The sequence below is a fragment of the Vicugna pacos genome, chromosome 26 (assembly GCF_048564905.1).
Source record: "Vicugna pacos chromosome 26, VicPac4, whole genome shotgun sequence".
Lineage (NCBI taxonomy): Eukaryota > Metazoa > Chordata > Mammalia > Artiodactyla > Camelidae > Vicugna > Vicugna pacos.
Window position 1 is genome coordinate 26,034,080 of NC_133012.1, and position 24,552 is coordinate 26,058,631.

The 24,552-nt window shown below is 43.3% G+C and overlaps 2 protein-coding genes across 11 annotated transcripts in view; one reads left to right on the plus strand and one right to left on the minus strand.

Annotated features, from left to right (window-relative positions):
• The window catches only part of ANGPT2 (angiopoietin 2), a 50,894-nt gene extending 27,918 nt beyond the window's left edge, over window positions 1-22,976 (plus strand). The window contains exons 3-9 of one of the 2 annotated variants that reach the window (XM_006197958.4): window positions 2,215-2,336; window positions 6,793-7,025; window positions 8,841-8,971; window positions 13,608-13,709; window positions 14,467-14,633; window positions 18,893-19,023; window positions 21,854-22,976. In XM_006197958.4, coding sequence (XP_006198020.1) covers window positions 2,215-2,336; window positions 6,793-7,025; window positions 8,841-8,971; window positions 13,608-13,709; window positions 14,467-14,633; window positions 18,893-19,023; window positions 21,854-22,014 — 1,047 coding nt within the window. In that variant the 3' untranslated portion in view covers window positions 22,015-22,976. The remainder of the gene's footprint in view (window positions 1-2,214; window positions 2,337-6,792; window positions 7,026-8,840; window positions 8,972-13,607; window positions 13,710-14,466; window positions 14,634-18,892; window positions 19,024-21,853) is intronic. The other variant, XM_006197960.4, reaches the window with a different exon arrangement.
• The window catches only part of MCPH1 (microcephalin 1), a 185,880-nt gene that overhangs the window by 87,033 nt on the left and 74,295 nt on the right, over window positions 1-24,552 (minus strand). The window contains exon 13 of one of the 9 annotated variants that reach the window (XM_072950538.1): window positions 7,495-7,527. The exons of 7 other annotated variants lie outside the window; for them this stretch is intronic. In XM_072950538.1, coding sequence (XP_072806639.1) covers window positions 7,510-7,527 — 18 coding nt within the window. In that variant the 3' untranslated portion in view covers window positions 7,495-7,509. Of the gene's footprint in view, window positions 1-7,494; window positions 7,528-17,422; window positions 17,632-24,552 lie in introns of those variants that run through there. One more of the 9 variants, XM_072950536.1, reaches the window with a different exon arrangement.

Below are 24,552 nucleotides of genomic sequence, written 5' to 3' on the forward strand. Positions count from 1 at the left end.
GCTTTTTTTATAGGCTTATGAAGTTATACGTCATGCTGCTCTGAGTTATACATAATGCTCCCCCCAAAAGTAGATTTAATCGTAAACGGCTCCCATGACACACGATTCCACTGCGCTACTCAAGCTAAAGGACCGAGCAATGCCAAGTGTCAGCCAGGAAGGGAAGGGAGGTGGGAGAAGGCCCGAGCCTTCTGGCTGAGACAAGCCCGCGTGGGTAAGGGCCCAGCGTTTCTCCCATCACCTCCCCGCGAACCGCCGGGTGAGGCAGAGAAACAGCAGGGGAGGGAGGCAGGAGGGAAGATTGTGATCTGAGGGTAAAATAAGAAGTTATTTGCTTACTGCACCTTTCCACAACAGCAGAACAGCTTAGGAAAAATAAATATTTCACACAGTGGATCACAAGTTACTGAAAATTGTAATCCCAAGAGGCAGTAAAATCCAGAAAGTTGAAAAGACACAAAAATCTAAAAGTAAATGTATCAATATATCCACTATCAATTATTAAAATAAATTAGTGATGTCTAGGTGACATTCCCACCTTTTGATAGTAAAACTGAGCAATCAAGCTCTTCCAAAAAAAAAAGTAGTATCACATTGCTTCTGCTTCAGATAAGAGCAGCAAAAATGGATAAGATACAGAGCAATGGTGTGAATCTCTGCCATCCTGTATGTCAGACTTGTTAGCATTTAATGAGATTTTGTGGGGTCACATGATTAAGGAAAAAAAAAACTACTGCAAAACCAGATATCACACGATCCAGGAAAACAGGAAAACAGGAAGGTGGCTGGCAAGACCAGACCCTGTAGGGCTCACCCCAGCACATTAAGACGCTTGAGTCTAAGCAAGGACACCAACGGACGGAACTCTGTACCAACTCATCGCACCTGCTGAGCAAGTACTGCGTGAAATAGGCTTAAATCCAAATGGGAAAATTTCCAACAGAAGGTTCTTCTGGCCTGTCCGAGTGACAAACTCTTCAACTGGACCATGAGGGATAGTCGGAGGCCTGAGATCTTACAGACAACAGACGACCACGTGAGCTGGATAATTCAGACAGTCACCTGCAGCTGGAGGCCTTCAGAAACGTGAAGGAAAAACACTGCAGTGGGTCCTGGGCCAGTCGGGACCCACACACCATCCCCCATCTCTCCCGTGTTGTACTTTTTACAGTCCTTAAAGAAAAGGTCGAGTTTCCAGTTCCTTTTATCTGTAACCAACATAGAATGTTCGGGCCCAAAGAAGCTGCAGCAAACCTGCATTCCAGGTCTTACTATTAAAAGCCCGGCCTCAGGTTGGCCAGTGGCCCTGCTCATTCCCAGGAGGGCATTCACGGTCTGAGGGCATCCAGCGCTGCCCTGCCCTGCACAGGGGCGGGGCCGGCTTGCAGGAATGACCCAGACCCGGCAAACAATGCTTCCTTCAAGGACCCTCATTCCTGGGCAACAACTCTGCCTCACGCTTACACGTGGCGTCACATCCTGAGTAGCCGCGACCCAGAGGATGTGAGTAATGGGCTCTTCCTGCTAGAAGGCGGCCAAACGCGAGAGAGTCCATTCTTTACGCTGTTTAGACACAATGGGAACAGCCACACAATGTGTCAGAAGTGGCCACAGAGCAAAACCCAGCTCCCACCTCACATCCATGTGACCGTTTCCTGAGGGGCTGTCAGGAGCTTCAAAATAGGAAAAAGAGAAAAGGAAAAGAGGAAAAAGAAGACTAAACAAGTGAATACAAACCAGGAAATGCCAGGCTGAAAACAAGCCACGTTTTTACAGATGGCAATGTGACTTCTAAACACTTTGTTGACTGACAAACAAATGTGAGAACAGCATTTTGTTTTGAGCAGAGGAAAAGCCTCATTTCGCTTATCAACAATTTCTGACATTAAATGTGACCGTTTTATACTCCCACTTATCTCACTGTGGAAAAGAAATGACAAAATGCGGCAGAACAAGCATCATATTATTTGACACAAACACCACTGTCCAGAACTATCATACACCTTCCGAAACAAAGACACGGTGAAAAAGTGTTTAACACACTCTGATGTAATCCTGTTCTGACACAAGCCTGTTCTGAAAGTGAAAAATAAGCCAAAATAAGCCACTTGGGTGAATAAATAACGTTTCAGTTATGTTTTCCTATAATTTAGGAACTTAATATCTAATTTAAACAATAATTAATACAGAGGAATTTTGTTTTGTTACATTCAGGTATTAAATCAGACCACAAGACTTGAACTCCAGCTTCTGGAACATTCCCTGTCTACAAACAAGTTGGAAAAACAGATTTTGGATCAGACCAGTGAAATAAATAAACTGCAAGATAAGAACAGGTAATAAAAGTACAAAAATATATAATCCAGAAGCATACAGTTTCTAGATACGAAAGCCTATTTCATGTGACTGTTAATCATAAGCGTGGCTTTCAAAATGCTGTGTTTCTTAATGCACAAGAAACCTCGAGGGGGAAAGGGGAGGGAGGGCTGGGAGAAAGACACCGAAGCGGCATCACCTTCTCATCTTGTTCCACCTCTGCGCTGCCCCCACCCCATCCCTTAAAGAGTCTCTTACACTAATCCTCCAAACCCCACCTCAATATTATGGATGAATCTCTGGAAAATGACTGCCGGGGTTGCGGAGTAACAGCCACGCTGCCCAAGGCATCTCGGTCTGAACCCCACTGAGTGCCAGTGCCTCTGAGGCCTCAGTTTACTCCAACGCCAAGCGGTCTACGGCAGGAAGACTGCACTTTATTGTAAACCACTGCACGTTTCATAATGCAATGTTTACTCTTACAGCATATGATAAAGTAAAAACAAAGTTAATACTGAATGTGAGCATATTAAGTAAGATTTTTAAAAATCCTAAGAAAAGCAACAGAAAATCAAAGATTATGATCAGTGGGACTGTTTTCATAGGTTTATTCGGGGGGGGGCATATATGAGGATAATCGTATTCGCATGGTAGGTGTGCTTATTTCCTTGTTCCTGTTCAAGACATGCATATGTGACTTGGGGATGGTCAGGGAATACACTCCATGTCACAATTAAACAATTCCTTTGGGGGGTGGCAATTAGGTTTATTTATTTATTTATTTATTTCAATGGAGTTACTGGGGATTTGAACCCAGCACCTCGTGCATGCTAGGCATGCACTCCACCACTGAGTTATACCCTCCCCTTACAAATGATTCTTCATTCTTAACAAAAAATGACAATAAGTTTACTGTCTTATAATCATTCTTTCTTGTTAATCAAGAACTAAGCTGAAATAATTCTTTTTGTTCTTTGGGTAACAAGTTCAACTCATTGATTGAGGGGTTTGAAAAACAAGTACATTTTTAATCCAAATATTTTTCTTTACTGTTTCAATTATTCTCTTCTGAAAAGGAATAAATTAAAAGTCTGAAACCAATCATTGAGATATAACCATCTCTCTAATTTCGTTTGTTAAAATGGCCTTATTCAGTGTTGTCTACAGCAGGCTGCAGCTATGCTGGGATGCTCTGGTACTGAACATGGTTCCTGCCTCAAGTTTCTTTTCTTTTTTTAAATAAAGTTTACTTATTTTTTTGGTGGGGGGACGTAATTAGGTTTATTTAGTATTTATTGATTCTTAGAGGAGGTAGTGGGGATTGAACTCAGGACCTCATGCGTGCTGAGCATGCACTCTACCACTTGAGCTGTAAGTTTCTAATTTAGTATGCTGCAATGCTAACACTACCATTTACACACGTCGATTATGTGACCCAGACACCACCTTTGTAAATATTTGTCAAATCGTATTGCCTTTTGCCTAGAAAAGTGTGCATCTTCTTCCCAAGTTCAGACACACTGCTTAATATTTTCATTTACCACAATGTGCAAACTTTCTTACACAAAGTCAGCTTGAATTCCTGTGAAAACCAGTTGACAACTTTTACTATATTTTTTGATCACCCATGATTTGGTGAGATTCTTTTCTATGTTAAAGCTTTACAATGTTTAAAATAGTAACTCCAGCCACATGGAAACCTGCCCTGTTTCCTGAGCCCTCACATGTTTTTTTTTTAATCCTCCACGATTTTTCCTAGGTTAATTTGCATTTGACCAATAATGTGCTTTTCCAATAATTCAAATCCAGTTTGTATGAAATTATATTTAAACTTCACAATATTTTCTCCGTAAAACCACCATGTCAAACATATCTAACGAACTAAAGTCCTACATGACTTGCAGCAGCACAGCTCCACAACTGGACTGCATGCAGGCACCTGACTCAGACTGGGGTCACATAAGAGCTGTTTCCGAATGACTCGCCCTAGTAGGGGTACTGAAAGGTGTGACTTTTATCAGCTGACTTATAAAAACCATATGTAACAAACCTGTACCTATAGGAAGAAAAATCTGCTCAGCAGCTGTAGAAATCACGTTCTCTTTTGTCACAAACATGAAATAATATGGTAATAATAATGTTTTTTCATCAACAACTGTAAATAAATAAGAAAACTGTGTTGATGAGTTTACAACTTTCAACGAGTTTGGCAGGCTTTGTTTTCAGGTGTCTTAATTGTGACTAGCCTTTGTCATTTGCAAGAACAAAAATACGTGAGTGCATTGCACATTTGACAAACCATATTTTAAATTATCTTCAATAATCCCCCCAAAGTGAAACTGCTTTCTTCCTGAAACAGTTTCAGTCACCACTATAACACTTTTAGATTCACCAGCTGAAGATGAAAATTACTATGCATTTTTTCATGTTATTCTTCTTTTGATTAAGTTAGGGGCTGCTTGTACCAGTTCAATGAAATTGTGATTACTGTTATAGTGGTTATTGTTGTTGCTAAGTACTGTCACTGACACTGTCCCCTTCTGAAGAGAGGCAATAAAAACTTATGAAAGAAACATGATTCATCCTTGATATTTCTGCCAAAAGGAGTATTTCCCCACACTTCTCAATGGACCGTGAATTATGTCAACATAAAGTTAAGCCACACCCAAGTCCAGCTTCTCAGGTGATGATCAAACACAGCATCCTGTATCAGTAAATCAAATAAGCTGCTAACACAACACGCCAGGCAATGCAGGCACCCCCACTTCCTCCCTCCACCCGCCCTCACTCCTGACCACGGCACTGGCTACACTGGCCAAGCTCTTGCTGTGAATTTACACTGTATTCTCATCTGTTTTATCCCATTTGTTTAATGTCCTTCCACTAAGAAATACTGATTTCAACTCACTAAGTTGATTCCACAAGCCAGTAGTGGGTCCCAACGTGTATTTTTCAAAACGCTGCCGTGGAACCTGATCTCTGAGACTCCTCACCACGCTAGTGTGGCTGGCTCATTACGCGGCGCTGCGCACAGCCAGCCTGGTCTGGGATGACCGGAGGCTGGGCTGCACTCTTCAGTCCCTGCTTACACTTCATTTTAAGATTAAATCTTTTCAGTCAGGATGTGGCTGCCCTCTAGGTTACACTGGTACAGGTTTGGGAGAAAGAAATTAATGTGTTTTTTTCTTTTTAAATATCTGCCCCAAGAGTGTTTGCACCCTCATTCACAGTCTCAGCCGTGGGATCATTACATCTTCTATGTCTCTCCAGAGAATATTAGAGACAACAGAAGATTGGTAGGATAACAAGTTTCAGCAACATTACTTTGAGGGTGGCATAGACTAGTGGCTTAAAAATCCCTGTATATTTCCCTTTACTTGTCAAGCATTGTAGGAGTGTCTCCAAAGAGTACTGCCTGTACACTGATGGTACTAGAGATGATTCTAGGTAGAAAACAAAAATGTTATGCATTTACTTTTAGGTTATCTTTTGCTTATGGTAAATCATCTTGGTTTTCAAATTAATGAGAATGATATACAAGTTAAAAAAATAAGTAGGTTGACAAGAAAAATAACAAGAAATAATAGTTGAAAAATGGATATGGTAGAGTTGACGAAAGTCGAAAGCAAGTGACTGCATTGCACTCATTTCTCGACTTGAGACTTTGGCAGGATACTTACTGTCATACACAATGGCTGGTTGACAGTGGCTGCTGGGCTGGGATAAATTTAAAAGCTGCAACTAATAATTTTCTAATAATTTCTAATTTCTAATAATAATTGCTAGTACTGATTGTTAATGCTTCTAGGTTAAGACCTACAGTGGGTAGACAGCCCCTTGGCTGAGTAATGTTTCCAGGCTCAGAAAATGCTACTGCCCCAAAAAAGGAGTAACAGACACACAGATTATGACTAGAAGGGGTCTCAGAGATAGTCATCTAATCTCATGCCTTCATTTTAGATAGAGATTTACTTCTAATGAAAGGCGGACTTTCATTAGGATAGAGATACACTGAGATCCAGCAAGGAGACACAGGTGGTCATGTGTAGAGGCCAGGTGCTCAGCCCCGGGCTCTCCCCACGGACCCACAGGCGTCCCCAACACCAGAGGCACCGCCTCATTGTCCACAGTCCCCTGCAGGGAAACCATGGTCTTCAAACGCCCTGCATGTGGCAGCTTCTAATCATGAAGCTTACATTGTCACCGGGGTATTTTCCCCTCATGTCTAAGTAACACCTGTGTCACCTGTCTAGTCTTCTCAGCAAGCTCCAGAGCTTCTGCAGGGCGGTGGCAACAATGTGTTACTTTGTAACTCTTTTAACATCATAAAGGATGCCTTATGGTGCCGTGGTCAACTAGAAATTTTAAAAATATAAACAACTGTATAAGGATTTCGCAAGTGATGTTTACAAAGCACGTGCCTTTGAGGGGACTTAGAAAACTGTCTGCTAACCAACCATCATTTCCCTTTACAAGTTTCCTGGAAAAGAAAGTACTGGATATGGAAGATAAGCACATAGTTCAACTTCAGTCGATAAAAGAAGAGAAAGATGAGCTCCAGGTGTTGGTGTCCAAGCAAAATTCCATCATTGAAGAACTAGAGAAACAACTGGTGACTGCCACGGTGAATAATTCAGTCCTCCAAAAGCAGCAGCACGATCTGATGGAGACAGTTCATAATTTATTGACCATGATATCGACATCAAACTGTAAGTAGAGTTTATAGGTAATTTTCTCTTCAGTTTTAATTGCTGCTAGTCGACGACACTTTCATAATGCTAAGAAGATTCTCACCCTTCAGAAAAGGCACTATTTCTCTTCCATAGTTCATATGAAATTTTTCCAGGGTCTCAATATGGAACCAATTAAAAAGGAGGAAGCGGGGAGGGAAGTTTATATTATACTATTATGAGGCAAAATACCCCAAACACATTTTTGACTCATGGGCTCAAAGAGCCTACCCTGAGTTAGTTCCATCATTAACTAAATGTATGGGGCTGGGCAAGTTACTAAGCCACAGTGGACCATTTTATTTTTCAAGTGGGAAAAACAATACTGGGCCCACAGGGTTGTTGCGAAGATTAAATGAGATACTATTCGCAGTAACTGACATTAAACGGGCACCCAAGAAACGCCAGTTTCTCTCACCACATCCTCAACTGCATCTCGCCTTCCTTATTCCTGCTTCACCTGTCAGCTTCTCTCAGGCATCTGGGGGAAGAAGGGATGCCTCCTCAGTCATTAATTACAGACGGGACACGCAACCTGCGTGGTGCTTTTATTCTTAAACACCGGCTCTTGTCCTTACGATGGTCTGTCTCATCATGCCCTTTTCACCGTATTCTCTAGACACAGATGCACTTTACACAGGAATGACGTAGCGACATCCTTCCCTTCCGTAAGAAATACGCTCTCGCGTTTCCCTTGAGTCCCAGTCATCCCGGCGTTAATAACAGAGACACGTAAACAAGGGTTCTACTTAAACAAGGAAGCAAACAAACAAAAACAGCGGCACAATCTTGATGCCAAGTGGCAGGTGTCACGCCAGGTGCCAGGTTGCAGCATGTGCCTTCCAGCTAGAGTTTCACTCCTGTAATTTAGAAAAATCATATATACTTTTTTTCACATTCATAGAAAAGGCAAAGACAATCATCTGGCGCCTGGTGGAACCAAGACAGTGTGAAGGGTGAGCTCCGAGGAGCAGAGAAAATCACGTGGCTCAGAGCCGGGCAGAAAATACGAGTGTGGGGGTGGGGGTGGGGGCAGAGCAGCAGCGGAGGCCCCGCCCCGTGTGCCTCCCACACCCCACCAGAGACCTAGGCCTCTGTGGGCCTCTAGAATGAAATAGAAATTAATACCTGCAAGAATACATTTTTTTTTTTAATGTGGCAAAAAAGGGATTGGGAAATCTAAATGCTGAGAGCAGAACTGGAAAGAATTTCAGTCCTAGACTTTTTAGACTTAAAGGAAGAGTTTCAAAGACACATAAATGAATGTCAGGTTCCTCTTCAACACGAGCTATTAGGAGACAGTCGCTAAAACTCCAAAGAATGCCAAACGTCTTCACCCAACAGTCTACAAAAATGTATAAAGACTTGGCCTCAGATACACAAAACGAAAGGAAACTACACACCATGGCCTCCGTAGGGTAGTGGCTAGCGGGCCGCAGGTGCAGTCTTTGTTGAGCGAACACTGTTTCTAGTAAGTTCTCTTTCATTCTTCCATAAGAGCTTTATCTGAGTCTACTCAAGGTGGAAGATGTTTTTTAGAAGTAATATTTTATTTTGCCTGATTGTGAAGTACCTGCATTACATAAAGTTGATGAGAGAAAAAAGGAACCATGGATAATTGGCAAACAGTCTTTGAGAATTATTATGAAATAGGCTGAAAGAGTAACTTTTTCTGCATCTCTTTTACTTACTGTAAGAATTCAAATGTAATAAAACTTACCAAATAGCGCATCTTGAAATAATAAACCTTTCTTTTCATGAACTCCCTTTAAAAGCTTTCCTATTTTTAAAAAGCAGCTAAGAACTCCCTGGTTGCTAAGGAAGAACAAATCGTCTTCCGAGACTGCGCGGATGCGTTCAAAGCGGGACTGACAACCAGCGGCGTCTACGCACTCAGGTTCCCGAACTCCACCGAAGAGAAAAAGGTAAGGCTCCCAGCCACCTCCCTGGCTCAGCGGAGGAGCCGCTCGTTCACACGCCCCCGCGGCTTCCAGCTTCACTCAAGCAGAGCCAGGCACACTGACCCCACACAGAGGACCAGCCGAGGGCTCCGAGTCCAACCACTGTGCACAGGACACTGACGATGCAAAGTAATGATGTAGACAGATCTGTCTTATCACGTCTCTGTCCTGTGCAGAAGGTAATCTGCTTGTATTCCCCTTGCATTTGGCTTGATCGTGCATCCTGTCAGTTGTCTGCCTTGAAGTGTCAGACTCACTTCATTCATCTTAAAGAAAATATCTTCCAGATACCAGAGTTCAAATAAGCAGAGTTTATCTTTCAATCGTTATTTCAAGTAACAATGGGATTCCATCCATCCACCCTCCCACAAAAAAGGCTCATTCAGCTGGCAACTAAACCGATCACACACACGTTTCTCTGAGATGACCATGGCACTCTGAAGTGCAGACGTGATTGACACACATCTCCCACTTCATCAGACAGAATGTGAAAGACATGCACTTAGCAGTAGAGGTTTAATAAAATGAATAATTTTTACTGCGCTGTCAGAGACATCCTGAAGTGAAATTGGCTTTTTCGCCCCAGTTGCAAGCCTATGACTGAAGCACACAGTGACCCCAGCACAGCTGGTGCCGTTTCCTTGGTTCACTCTAGGGGGCTGGTAATGTCACTCCCTACTGCTTTTGCACCATCAGTGCCAAGGCTGTCACAGCACCCAAGACCAAGAACGTGTGGTTATGGAGACAGTTCCGGCCCATAGACCCGCTGGGGTGGGCTGTTCTGACCCCGTCTGATGGGCTGGAAGACTCACATCACATCATCAGAGATTTGTTACTTCAAGATGTAAGCACAATCACTAAGCATTAAGTGAACCAGCAACCAGAACTCAGCATCGGGAGGAGCCAGTGTACAGCCTAACTCGGTTGTTCTTGGTTACCCCGGACTTCTCGGGGAGCATGGCTCCCGAAGTTGCTTTGGGAGACATTCAGTTTTAGATGAGAAAGAAAAGTCATTTCCCAGGGGAATATCTCAGTGTGGCTTCTTTTAGAGGTTTGATAAGGTAAAAGAACGTTATATGAGAATGAGCGTGAAGTGTTTAATATTGGATGACTGGTATGTTCAGTGTCCATAAATACGTTCACATCTAACTGTAAAAACAGCCACCCACTGAACAAACAGAAACACTTAACAGAAAAGGCACACAATGGTCTATTAAAATGGACATTTCAGAGGGTCCTGAAAGCGTTATCTCTTTGAACTCAGGACTACCCTCAGTATTTAATGTGGTAATAAAGACAACACTTTTAAGATACAAACATTAAGGATTTAAAGACATGAAATTTGAAACAACACATACTTGATTATGAATTTAACAGACAAACACGGTGCTATTCAAAATAATACTTTCCAAAGAAGTCTTTCTAATTCATTTATGCTGCTCTAAATCAACCTTGAAACTCAGTTAATGTCCCCAGCACCTTAGAATGCCTTGGCTGGCGGCGTTACACATACGCAGGAAAAGTAACTCATTTACACAGCGGGGAACGACAATCTTTGAAAACTCGATTTTTTCATCTCCAAAATATCCGGTCCAGATGAAGTTACCTCTGGAGTCCCTTCCAGACTTCAGACTCCGTAATTCACAGTCTGACTGATCTAAGGGGAGAGAGTCAGACAGGCTTGGGTTTAAATCCTGACTCTGCCAATGTGCGCTTCTCAGCAAGTCAGCTCAAGTGTGTGGGGCCTTGGCTTCCTCACCTGTCACGTGACATGATGTGCCAGTTGTGGAGAGAGGTTTCCAGGTGAGAAGGATTCAGGACTTACCGTCCCCTCGGTGCATGGCAGTTGTCATATGTCGGCTGCCCCCAGAGACTGCCAGGCGAGCTCCCCCGCGTGGGTGAGAGATGAAGTCACCCTCGCCTGCCCTGTTTCATCTGATTCAAGAAAAGAATGCTCAGCAGATCTTTGGGCAGATCTTTTCCAAAAGAGGCCTAAAGATGTCAACTTTATTTTCGAAGAACTCGTTAGGTTTCTGCACATGATAGACACTTCAAGATGGCACTTACTGGAAGCATTTGAGGTTACGTTTTTGCTAGTTAGAGACAAAACAGTCTCCTTCCCTGAATTTCACAGAATACCTGACTCCTAACGTTTATCTGTGTGCAGTTTAGCCTCTCACTGTGGCCTCAGAGCTTTTAGGCCTGACATGTAAATCAAGCGTTATTTGCTGAAAGGCACTGAGCTGTGGAGCCAGATCTCAGGTCCCGGCACCGCCAGAGCACGCGCGTCCAGGGCATTTGCCGCCCTCGGGTTTGCTGTGATTGGCGCGGTGAGGTCTTGGGCATTATCTGCCTTTTGGACCTTGCTACGATCGACTGCATCATTTTTCATCAGTCCCTTTGGGCTACGTGGATAACTACTTGAACACTGTCTTCCTCTGGAAGCGTCACGACCCAGCTAACCGTAATATTTCAGTCCTATAACTGCTCGGCTCTTTCTTCCTCATCTGGACAGAATAATACTAAGACAGTGTTCTCATGATCCTATCCTTGTCCCTAATGGGCTAGAGAAAGGTGGGGCTCAGACCATCCCCGCACCAGCCCCTAGTCTTGACTGATGCCCCTACCAGGATGAACTCCTTCTCTGATTTAAGTATCAGTGACTGCATCGGGGCGATTCTGACAGGGAAGAAGCAAGTGTTCCTGGAATGAAGGCAGGCTCGCGGGGAACCGCCCAGCATGCCGTTCAGGGGACGGGCGTTAACGGGTGTGCCCAACTCCTCAGGCCAGTGGGCTTATTCAGTTTACCAAATGGAGCTTTTAAGACAGACAGACACACACACACACATACACACACACTGCCTGAAGGGAGCAGTACTGACCGTCTTGTGGACCAGACACAAGTAAGAGGCAGTATTACTTATGAACTGATTTCAACTTGGAGCTGCGTGCAGGGACTTTCGGCCTGTTAACAAGAGTCAAGTTTCTCTGTAGCAGCAGACACATCACAGAATTAGGAATTAGAGAAACCTTATTCAAGTCCTAAATGCCACTTAATTGCTGAATGACTCTGATCAAATTAACCTACCTTTACCCCACCTTTTCTCCTTCTAACAACGTAGGATTACAGTATCACGGCAGAGCTGCTGTGAGATCACAGGTAGCATGCAGAGCACAGAGCAGTGCTCGGCCCAGAGGGCTGCTCGGCGATGGAGCAATGATAATGCATGCCATCAGCACAGGAGATCCACTCAGCAGATCTGTGGGGTCCCCGTGTCTGACTGATGTGAAACAAGGGAATCATTCTATTCTTAATCAATGTAACTTTCTTTAGTGGAACATATGTGTCCACACACGAGGATCTTCGGGAAATCGATACAGGCCAAATGGCCTTCCCGAGAGCCTGGACTAGCGAGAGGTCTACAGGGGCACAGGCGCTGGGCTCTAACCCCAGCTCTCTGTCCCCCGGGGACGAAACCGCAGGCAAGCGCCGAATGTGAAAGGGCAGGGCTCGGCCCCATGGGTTCTCTTTTTGCCCCCGCTTCTAGGACTTAGCTCACAAATGCAGACTGGTTCACATCTAAACTTACTCTGCCCAAATGATCTCCATTATTCTCCCTAAAAGACCATGGAAAATGACAAAGGAAGAATACTTCTGGTTGGTTTTGAACCTTAACTTTCGCATTTATACCTTGTAGGCTGTAGGTAAAATTTATCTTAACTTTCTGGAAAACGTCTTCGTTCCACTATAATCTCATTATTTAAAACTAGTTGTATAATCTTGCTTTCAGGGGTTTTTAATTTCATAATAATAAAACTCCAGCTGCGCTGAAATTGGGCACGCATGCTCTTAGCCCAAGAAAGAATTTTTTGTCCTGAAGAGTTTAAACCCACCAAGCCAGTTTAAAGCAGAAATCAAAAGAGCTGGGAAGAGAAATACAGTGGGCAGTAAGCAAAGTGCAAAGATGCATGAAGTCAGGACGTGTGGGCAGAGCTGTGGGGACCCACTCGGGTCACACACACCACAGTAGGTACCTGGGGCCCCTGCCCCTGGTTCTGAGGGACAAACCAGGAAACCCGACTTGGATCCCACAGGGGACGCTAAGAGTCCCACAGCATAGCAGGAGTCTTGGAGACCCTTCAAGAGTCTCCCTTTACACAACTCCCTGGAGAGCTGATCGGGACTGATGACCATCGTAAAGGTCTCCAGGGCTGTGAACACGAGTGCATGGATTTCTGCAGGCTGGAGACGAGAGATTGGGGCCAGTCGGCCAACATGTCCCATCTACCATGACTCTCTCAGGAACAGCGATCTCTGGGTCAGCCACTGGGGTGGGGCTTTAGCCTGGAACACATGATGACCAGGTCACATGCTCATCAACATGTCGTGTCAGGTTACTGTTTATTTTTCATCATCATTTTAAATTCATGGTTTTCAATTTCTTTAAAATCCCCTGTTTCTTGGAAGACCACAGAGATTTACCCCAGAGAACCCCATCAGCCTGGTCTTATTATAGGTATCTCCGTTCATCCCACTTCTGTTATTTAAGACCCAAGTGAGGGACGGTTCCCAGGCAGTAATTACGCATTCCCGTCGCAGGCTTACTGTGACATGGAGACTGGCGGAGGTGGGTGGACGGTTATTCAGCGACGTGAAGATGGCAGTGTCGATTTTCAGAGGACTTGGAGAGAATACAAAGTGGTACGTACGGATATTCTGTAAACCATCTGAAAATAATTTGCTTTGTGAAAACTAACTTTGAGAATGTGCAGAATCTTTGCCACAAATCCAAAACTAACCAATGACTTCTGACCTTTTTTTTTTTTTAACTGAAAGATTCTTTTTAACTGGTGTTTCAGTCTCCCTGTTAAAGAATGGTGCTGTCAATATACGATGAACTATATATCAAACAAAAGGTGTGCTGTGGGGAAGTATAGCTCGGTGGTAGAGTGGGTGCTTAGCATGCACGAAGTCCTGGGTTCAATCCCCAGTGCCTCCACTAAAAATAAATAAATGAAATAAAATAAGTAAACCTACTCACCCCTTCCTCCCAAATTAATTTCAGAGATCAAGTACAAAAAAACATGAAAAAAAATGCACTCGAATGACAGGGTTACTTTTAACGGCAGGATTAGCATTTTTTTTTGGTAAACTGTCTCATGGGGACTCACACAGCCACAGACTAAGCTGTTTATGCTTATGCTTCTGTAGGTGGTTCCCCAAGCCGTTCTAACTATTCCAATACTAATTTTCATCCAGTAAGAGCTTTGTTTCTTAAAGCTGGCCTCTTAAAAAAATATATTTCTTACATGGAAGACTCCAAATTTTCAGAGTACAGGAAGGAGTTTCAGCTGAATATTTGAAGGTTACCCTGTGCTAAACTGATGGACTGCTGATTTCAAGTATGTGAAGGGAAAAAAATAAATGAAGTCAGTGAATTCTACCACTTGGATTACAGGGGTTTGGGAACCCTTCAGGCGAGCACTGGCTGGGAAACGAGTTTGTTTCACAAGTGACTAATCAGAAGCGCTACGTGCTCAAAATACACCTGAAAGACTGGGAAGGGAACGAGGCCTACTCGCTGTACGAGCACTTCTCTCTCTCAGGTGAAGACCTCAACTACAGGTAGGTCACTTACGCGGCACCGAGAAACGCTAAAGGGTTTGCTGGGTGATTATTCCGGCAAGTGAAACCCCACTGTGGTAACCGGAATCTAGACCGCTCACAGCTGCCTTAAAGGGGAGAACATTCTGCTCCTCGGGGTTCTTTGCTGCCTTTAGGGAAGTTTCTTTACTTTTAACATTCTCAGTTTGATGTTAACAATATAAAGGAAGCTTCCTGAGGACAGTATTTTGGCGTTTTTGTTTGTTTGGTTTTTACTGCATTCATGAAGTTTTGTTTTTAGAATAAGAGCAGAATAAGAAAGCTGAAGAGGTAAATATTAAGCCTAAATTATCCTAATTTTCATTTACCAGGAGGCTCCTTTTATGCATTGGTAATATATTTGTTAATTTACTTTTATGGAGGTATAGTCGATTTATAGTGTTGTGTTAGTTTCAGGTATGCAGCACAGTGACTCAGTTGTACATACATATATAGTCTCTTTCAGATTCTTTTCCATGATAGGTTATTACAAGATACTGAATGCTATACAGTAGGACCTTGTTGTTTACCTGCTTTACATACAGTAGTCTGTACGTGTTAATCCCAAACTCCTAATCTGTCTGTCCCCCTCACCTGAGGACAGCACTCTGCTGTGTTTGCTGTGCATCCTCAAAGCGCAGAGGATGAGGGTGCCAGGTGGATGAGGGGTATTCAACAACTACTTGTAGAACAGGCGAATGTTCTGTCTCTGTGATAAAATATCTCACCAACACCACAACAGATGCATATGTATGACTATACTCTTTGCTTCCAGAAGGGTTTGAAAAGTTAAATCTGTCTTTTGGCAGTTGAAACACGCTCAGTTGTTACGTTCCACCCCAAAGTCACAACGAGGTGCCAAGTTCAGAAGTGGCGGGATTAGGTGGGCTGGCTGGGCAGTCTGGTCCTGCTCGCTGCTGTAGAAAGACTCGCCCATTCGCAGCACTCCATCAGTAGCTGCCTCCTCCCACCCATCTGGTGGGGCTAATCTTGAATGTTCCAAGAAAAGCATGGGCAACTCTGCCTGGGAATGTACCTCTGGCTCTAAAACGCTGTGAGAACAGAGACAGAGGGCAGCAGAGGGGTCCTGACAATCCACTGTGCAAGCACAGTAAAGGCTCATACATCTGCACTGTTACACGGAGAGATGCTCAGAAAAGCATGTTAACGGCGGGGCAGAGAAGGGAGCTGCAGTGCCAGATGGCAACGCAGGAATTGGTCTGAGAAGGCACAACACAACGGTTCAGTCGCCGGCATGGCCCCGGAGGAGTCTAGAGAGCGATCAGTGATCCTGGTGGTCATGCAGCACGCGTTCTGAAACACCCTCTCCAAGGTCAGACATTAACGGTGAAGTTCAATAGGAACATCACAGGAGATAGGCGTCAATGGCCTACAGTCTCATCTAAATCTCACTAATGCCCAGCTCAGACCCTCTGCTCAGGAGCAAATCCAAGAGCTGAGTCGTTTGGGGAAAAAACCATGATTTCAAAGTCCTTGAGCTGGTTTCCTAGGAGTGGCTCGTGATGGACAGAACGGGAAATGGGCTGAAAGCCAGCTTGCTGAACCGCTACCTGAGAACTGTCTGGTGTCCAGGGTCCTGCTTTATGAACAGTGGGCCAAAATTCAGAAGCACATTTTGAAAACAGATAATGTGTGGCAAACACTGACACAACTTCTAAGAAGGCAGGGAAACACAGCCCATCAGCTCGGAAAGAGCAGGGCTCTCCGGGAGATACTGACTGAGATGAATGAACAGACAGGTGTTTGGGCCTCACTGCAGCCCCAGATTGACTCCAAAGAGATCAAAACTTCACTGAATTTTCAGACATGAGTGGTTGGTCACTGTTTTACCTCCAAGCTAAATATTTTTTCAACTGGCAACAGTTAGGAATCTACAAGAGAGGAATTTTTAAAAAAGGAAAAAAAAAAAAGAAAAAAGAGAAAAGAAACACAAAAATTAGGGATTAGACTGTTTATATAAGAAGATTTTACAAAATGGGTCATTACCCTCGTATGCTGACATTATAAAAATATTTTAAAATGTGACGGTTCTCAACAGATATTTCCCTTAGAAATGCAGTCAACTTTTAGATATGCTATTTTTAAAAGAACACATTTGTTTAAAGCTCAGTTTAATTTACTTGGCAGTATAGGACAGATATTACACTAAAAAAATTATTATCCTAATAAAACATGTCAATGTGATAAGAAAACTGCAATGTGACTAAAACTTAAAACAGCTACAGAGGTTTCATAATGCCAATTGTATGTAGTGACTAAGTTGCTTTTTTCTAAAAAAAATTTTCCCCAAATGCTGGAAAACTGAAAGATACATGTTATAAGAATGGATAAATACATCAGTAGAATATGATTCTTTTTACTAAAACTGAAAACTATTTGTATATGAAACATTAAGAATTGGTCACTTTTCACAAACATTCTGGCAGTTCTATACAAACACTGAGGTTTAATTATTAAATGCGGCCACTACCTCTCCCTTTACTCTGCTGTGATACAGAAGCAACAGATGCCAATATAAAGCTATTTCAAGAACGTGACCGTTCTTCATAATTAAACTTTAAAAGAAGGCAACTTTAAACCAATGGGCCATACAGACAGAAGTATCTTAAAAGATACAACCTTTCTAGTAGAGACTCATAAAAAAAATAGTATTCTCCCTTATTTTGCTTTGGGGAAATTTAATGAGTTCCACTAGAACTGAGATTGTCCCGAGGAGACAGGAGAGTTAAAAGGGGAGTGGTTTATCTCAGTTCAATCTATGGTTAATGAGAAGGGCCTGGATGGAAATTCAAGTGTTTCAAAATCCAAATGAAGAACAGAACTTTCACAAACGCTTCGCAGCAGGTATACTGAGGCTGTGCCGGGACCAAGGGTCACTTCTGAAAATGAGCATAACCTTGCAATTCAGAAACTCCGTCAATGCTTTATGATGTGGTTTCCAGAGATACAACATCACAATCTGAAACGAGTCATTAACACAAAAGTTACTCAGGACCAACGCTTTATGGAACTCATTTGATGTGCTGCCCTCTCACCTTCCACAGCTACCTCCTCAGTAGCCCAGCTTCCCTGTTACGGTGTGCACCAGGGTGGGACCAGAACATGGGGGTCAGCCACCTCCGGTGCAAACCCCAGCTCCACCACGTACAAGTTGTGACTTGGGGCGAGTTTCTACCTCTGACCCTCAGTGATTTTAAAAGTAAAAACGGGTAACACCTGCCTGCTGGGGTCGGTCTGGGCGTTCAGAGCACTCGCTGGGCACAGCCTGGTTAGAGCTAGTCCCCTGGTGAGCCCTCCCTCAGTCCCCACCCTCTGTTCCAACACGAATTCTAGGAAGTTACACTCCTTCCACGATAGTAGTTAGCAAACCCGAGCAGGTGTTACCAAGAGGAGCAGTGTGTGTGGGGCTTACAGCACACTTCTCCCCCCGACGCTGCTATCGCCAGGAGGGGAGGCTCCACGCCCCGGGCTCCCACACTGCACATGGCCCCCCAGCACCCTGCTCTGTCTGCAGGGGGCTTCCCTGGCACGGGGCTCAGGGACCTGCCCCTTCCCCCTCCCTCCTCCTCGGCACGTGCGTCACCGGTGCAAGCCAGATTTCGGCAGGCTCCTCAGAGTATGGCCACTATTATATTACTCAGAGTCTGGCCTAACTTCATGTGACACTCATTCTTTTCCAGAGTCTGGCAGGTTTGTTACAATCCTGTTCAGAAAGGAGGCAGGGCAGCCGTGAGGATTTGTTTTCCATGTAGTTCACTAGATTTCTACGCCAAATCCAGCGGGCATTCCTTGTCTGCTGCCCTCCGTACCCCACCAGTCACCTCAGGTTCTCGTTTCTACATGAATGATGCCTGGGGACTTGGAAAGAGGACCCCTCTTGCCATGTATTTTCCCCTCTCCTGTTTATCTGAAAGCAGCAGGAAAATAAATTATAGGGCCCCAAAGTTCCTGCCGACGCTTGTGTAAGTGATATGCGTTGAAGGTTTCATGAAAACATTCCTCTTTGCCTAAGGATTTGATGATAAGTTGGTTCCTGTTTATACCAGCGCAAAAACATTCTGTCGGAGCGGAGTGTGCATTAGCGCAGTAACCAGCACAGAAGGCATCTCTGCAGAATGAAATTCTTCACTGTGAAAAAAAACTTTCCACTCTGGTAAATCAACTGCCCAAGCCAATAATGTTTTGCTTCCTTTTTTTTTTCCCCCTTTGCTTGCTCACAGGATTCACCTTAAAGGACTCACGGGGACAGCCGGCAAAATAAGCAGCATAAGCCAACCAGGAAACGACTTTAGCACGAAGGACGCGGACAACGACAAATGTATCTGCAAGTGTTCACAGATGCTCACAGGAGGTGAGCTGACTTTTCTCTCTTCCTATTTGTGTTGGCAAGGGAGGACCTCAGAGCGTGAAAGGCTGGCTGTTTGGACTTCAACCTGTGATTGGTGACAACGTCCAAATTTCATAAGTAAGACTCATTTGCTCAGTACAGGGAGATTCGTTTTTCGCTTTTTCAGACTGGAGTTTTACGCACAAACATGACATTGAGCTAGAATTGTCAGCAGGCCAACTGTGTCTCTTCAGGACCCATCCCTGGCAGGGAGAGGGGCCATGTGATATTCAGCAAGCTCCCTTGGGTCTGTGCTGAGTATCAGATCTTGGAGCGATGCTTTAATTCCATTTTGCTTTATTAAAAAGGTTAAAAAAACAAAATAGCAACCAAAACAGTGATACAGAGTTATTCCTGTAGAAATGTTTCCAATTAATAATTTATTATTCAAACAAGGAATTTTCAGGTTTTTTTAAAGGGTTTCATTAATGTATAGCAAATACTTACAATGCAAAGAAACAAATTAACCAACCCCCTTTTCTATGCATCAATTTAAAAATCAATGATTGTCCAGTTTAAATTAAGTTCTTTATTTTGAGGCTCTTTCTGCCTTTTGCCTTTCATGTCACACTTCTTAAAAAAAAAAAAAAGGACAGCATATCCCTAAGCAAATGTGATGTCACTGTCACAACGGCTAGGTGAGTGTTCAGTGCCAGGAACCAACTGTTAGAAAATTTATTGCTCTAATTCCTAAAAGTTCAAAAGTGAAATAACCAGAACCCATTCATTGTGCCTGAGACAAGAAAAAAGTCTGGCAAATGCTGTCAAGTTAGTTTTTAAAAACACTGAAAGATTTAAATCAGCAACAAAAATTCTGCCAACAGTGCAGACGCAATGTAGAGACAAACAGGAAACTGGCAGGGCTTAATTTGTAGGGACCATGAGTTGTGTCACCAAAAATTCATTCATTACTCACCCCAGAAAACCAGAGGGAAGAGCCGTGGTCAGTTTGTCTTATGAATATAACGTACCGCGTAAACAAGCAGAGATTGAAGCTTACCGCGCGTTTGCACTGCAGTTAAGAATCGTTTACAAGTTATAAATGTACTACCATATGAGCCTACCATTCTACTCCCGAAACAAATAAAAGTATATACCCATACAAGAAAAAGAAAAGAATCATTTACGGATAAAAGGAAAGATTAACTTAAGAGATAATTTGACATCCAGTAATTTTCAAGTCTCCAAAATAATGCCAAGAGAACCAGGCTCCTGAGATCAGCTATTCTATGTATAAACACACGTTGGTAACACAGGTCTTCCCATTAGCCTTGCTTACTTCAGTCATTATTTCAACCAGAGGATACTGATTGTGTAAAAGCTGCTTGTCTCCCTCATTCTACCATAATGATTCTTTTTAAAGGCTTTAGAAATCCTTTTAAAACCATGGGGAGGGGGCAGAGTAGGGGGAGCAGGCCGTTCCCACACCAGCGGGCTGTCCACTCAGAGGACGGCAGTTTCCAGGCCACCCGAACGTCAAGAGCGGCTCGGGAGAGTATCAGTGCATTAATAACCAAGGAAACATCTTTATTTACGCAAATCAAGATTTAGGACTGAGAGTGGAAGTGGAAAGAGACTGCGGAGAAGAAATGCAGCCCGAGAGAGAGTGCAGTGGTCCCCACTGTGGAGGTCAGATTCCAGCCCGTGGTCTGGACCACGGACAGGCCAGCTTAATGATCAGCTGGAGCTCTGCATGGACCGTAAATTCCGTAGTTGAGTCAGAAAACAGGCTCCAGAATGGACAGACCTGTAAATCTGTCCGTGGATATTTTGAAGGACTGTGAATCACACACCCAAACGTCTTATCAAATCAACACTGATCCAAACCTACTTGAGTCACGGAGCTGTTACCACCAGGAAAGCACCAAGGCACCTGGATGAAATAACTGGTGATCACAACCCAGTGTGTAAATGTTGTAATATAGTAATTGCATCAGATGCTTTTAAAAGAAATAACACATGTCCTAGCAATGCCTGTCCCTGAGGTAACATTCACATTCTTTCTTTCCTAGGTATGGAGAGACTCTTTCCCCGTAGTTATTAGCTATTCTTCTCTGATTTTAAATTTTTACATAAATGGCGTCATACTGTATGTGTCCTTCCAACACAAAGTTTTAAAGATTTATTCAGATTAATGCACGTAGATCAAGGCAATTCCTTCCCCTAACAAACCCAGGGCCTCCGGGGAAGGGAGTTAAGACCCCAAGCCTAGTCCTGGACACCCCCACCTGGTGCCATGCAGGGCCCCCACTTCCCCTTAGTGGGCACACCGCTCGAGCTTTAGGTTCCCTTTTTGTGTCTGGGACTTAAAGATTTCCTTTGTATCTAGCTCCACTGAGTACTTAAAATTCAGGGTTACGTTTTAAACAAAAACGATGTCTTTGTTGGAGGAGGGGAGCCTGAATCAGTCTGATCCCGTGTTGCTGGAACAGGAAGGTGACCCCTGCCCTGTGACAGCTACCCAGCAGCTCTTGGGGTTTTGGCTTTTCCATACTTCCACTCACACCGTGGGCCTCCTGTTCACATCTGTGGATGATGGGCCCTAGCAGACGGCACAGGAGGAGTGAGAAAGCCCGGAAGCACACGTGCCCTCAGGGGACCACGGTTCAGCCAGCACAGAGGTGGAGGCCCACAGCCCTCGGCTGCCGCGCAGCACTCTACACCCGTGAACGACCACCTGTGTCTTCCTAAAATGCTCGGAATGCGGCCGGCGGATTAGCCAGTACTTGTAACTCCACGGTAAGATGGCTGGGCTTACCTGGGTCCTAATTCCTTCTGTGTTTTACTTTCACAGGCTGGTGGTTTGATGCGTGTGGTCCCTCCAACCTGAACGGAATGTACTACCCGCAGAGGCAGAACACAAATAAGTTCAACGGCATTAAGTGGTACTACTGGAAAGGGTCGGGCTACTCGCTCAAGGCCACGGCCATGATGATCCGACCAGCAGACTTCTAAATGCCTGCACGCACCTGGGGACGGGCTGCTGTCCTGTTTTCAAAGACTAACTCCCACAGCTCTAGAAGACACAGCTGCCTCCTGCCTCGTCGTCCTCCTCAGACAGACAGCACGCTCCCAGGGCCGAGGGGACCCATGTGCTCCAAATTAGAGCCCCGGAAACTTTGTCACTTAAACCTGCACCACTTTGCGAACCAAAGCACAACCCAGAACAAGCAACAGCCTGCTATGGTGCCCTGGTAGAAAGCCCACGGGGAGACAAATTTAAGCTGGAGAATGAGACTGACAATTTACAGACTCTGTTGTCACAACCAAGAATGTCATGTGCGAGTTCATCAGTAAATAACTGGAAAACAGAACACTTATGCCATGTAGTAGAGATAATCTTGGAACTGCATTCTTCTGAGCACTGTTTACTGACTGTGTAAATATCCATACGTCCCAAATTCAGCATCGCTATCGTAATTAAAAGGAAGGAAAAAATTCTCTAAGCCATAAAGATATATATTCAGGGATTTTTGTCAGAAGTGGTTATTAGCAGTTTAATATTTGGAGAAGGAAAAACATAGTTAATGCATTTTTAGTCCTCCTCTTATGTGCTTTAAATTTTCATTTTGAAAACAGCATATTTACATATGTGTTGTCAGCTTAGTTTTAAGTTAATGCTCAAATATATATTTCAAGTTTCTATGGTGAAAACTTTCAGGATCTCTGACATTATTAACAGAAATGTGTCCTTTTAGTATATATGAAGATTGTACTATTTTTTCTGCCTTGTTGTTAAATATGAAGGTATTTTTAGTAATTAAATATAACTTATTAGGTGAGATGACTACATTTAACTTTTATGATCATATTTACAGCATTGTCATTTGATTCTGAAATAACAGATTATGACTCGTGACAAGGAAAGTTTTGATTTTCTTAAGGAAAAAAAATTATACATTTAATTTCACGACAAAGAGGCGTTCCTATCTTTTACCCGCTATTCTAATACAGGAGTGTTTTTTCTCTTCTACCACGATGTATTTTAGGGAAGTAGTCTACAACAGATTGTGGTTGAGAAAACTCTTCCACTTAAAACACTTATTAACAAAGCTATACTTGTCCAGTGAGATTCAGCCCTGAATTTATTTAAGGAAAAAAATAATTTGCATTAGTAAGATTAACTTAAATCATCATCAATCTTAAAAAAAAAAAAAGGTGTCCTGGAGTACAAACACCAAACCTGGTATTTACAGCATATTCAAACGTTCACAGAAAATTTTGAGAGCACGGATTTCAGCTCAGGACTGCAAAACCTGAAACTGCTCGAGTTTCTAATCTGTTTGAAGTTTTCATAGTACAAGTAATACTAATGAACATTTGTGCAGTGCTTCATAATTTGGAAACAATTTCTTATATATTCGCTTTCGAGTCAACTGCCAGGAAGCTAAGAGACAAATTTGCAGCCAGCATTTACCACGTATCTGTCTTCACCTTATAATGTTCTACCACCATTTTTGTTTCTTTACTCCATTTTTCTTATCTAATTTATTCTACTCCCATACCAACCCCTGCCCCTTAGTTTTGGAACACTTGGCTGATGCTACCTGTTTTGAGTCAATCACGGGCCCCGGAGGCAGGCCCTCTGCTTCCCCGCCACGCGGCACGCTGTACACACACATCAATGAGCAAAGCACCCCCGTCTTAGGACAGCTCGTCTTACCCCAGGTAGGAAGGCCTTACCCACCTAACGGATGCTGAACGTACACATAGCTGTGTATCAAATTAAAAAGCATCAGATAATAAGGAAATATCACCACGTCAAAAGAAACAGTAAGTTTCCAAGATATCTCAATGACTACAGGACAGATACTGAGATGGGGAAATGACAATACAGGAAAAACCGGCAACAACATCTTTGTAACACTTGCCCACGTAGGGAGATAAAGTGTATTTCAAAGGCAAACCTCAGGATGTCAGTCAGAGTTATACGTACTCTCTCATGACAGAGAATGGGAGAATTTTTGTTTTTACTTTACACTTCGGTTCCTTACCCAGTATTTCGAGTCTTGCTGAGAAGAATTTTTTTCTCTCCTTGAGATAACATTTATAAAGTTGAGAGCAAATCAAAACAGTCATCTCAAAAATGAATACAAAAACAACCCAACAACTAAACAAACACAGTGACTGGAGGGCAGAGTTCAATTTCCAGTTACATGATAGTCATGTGGCATCCTCAAACAATTAAAAAATCTAGAGACCAGTCACAGACTGAAAATCACCATTTATCTATCAGGTGTTAATCTTTTGAAAGAATAAAAAGTCACAAACCAGTTAACATTTGAAAATGAAAGCCAACCTCTGCAGAATCCTGCTTCCAACTAAATTACCTACTTCTTAATCTTTAAAAAATTAGAACCTGGAAATTTCCCATTAAGAATTCGAAATACCTGAAAGTCAGTAAACTTAAGTTGAGTTTTAGAGACAGAACATCAAAATAGAAAGGCCACGTCACAATGCTAGCAGGCCACAATTTTTATACCCATCAGTTCT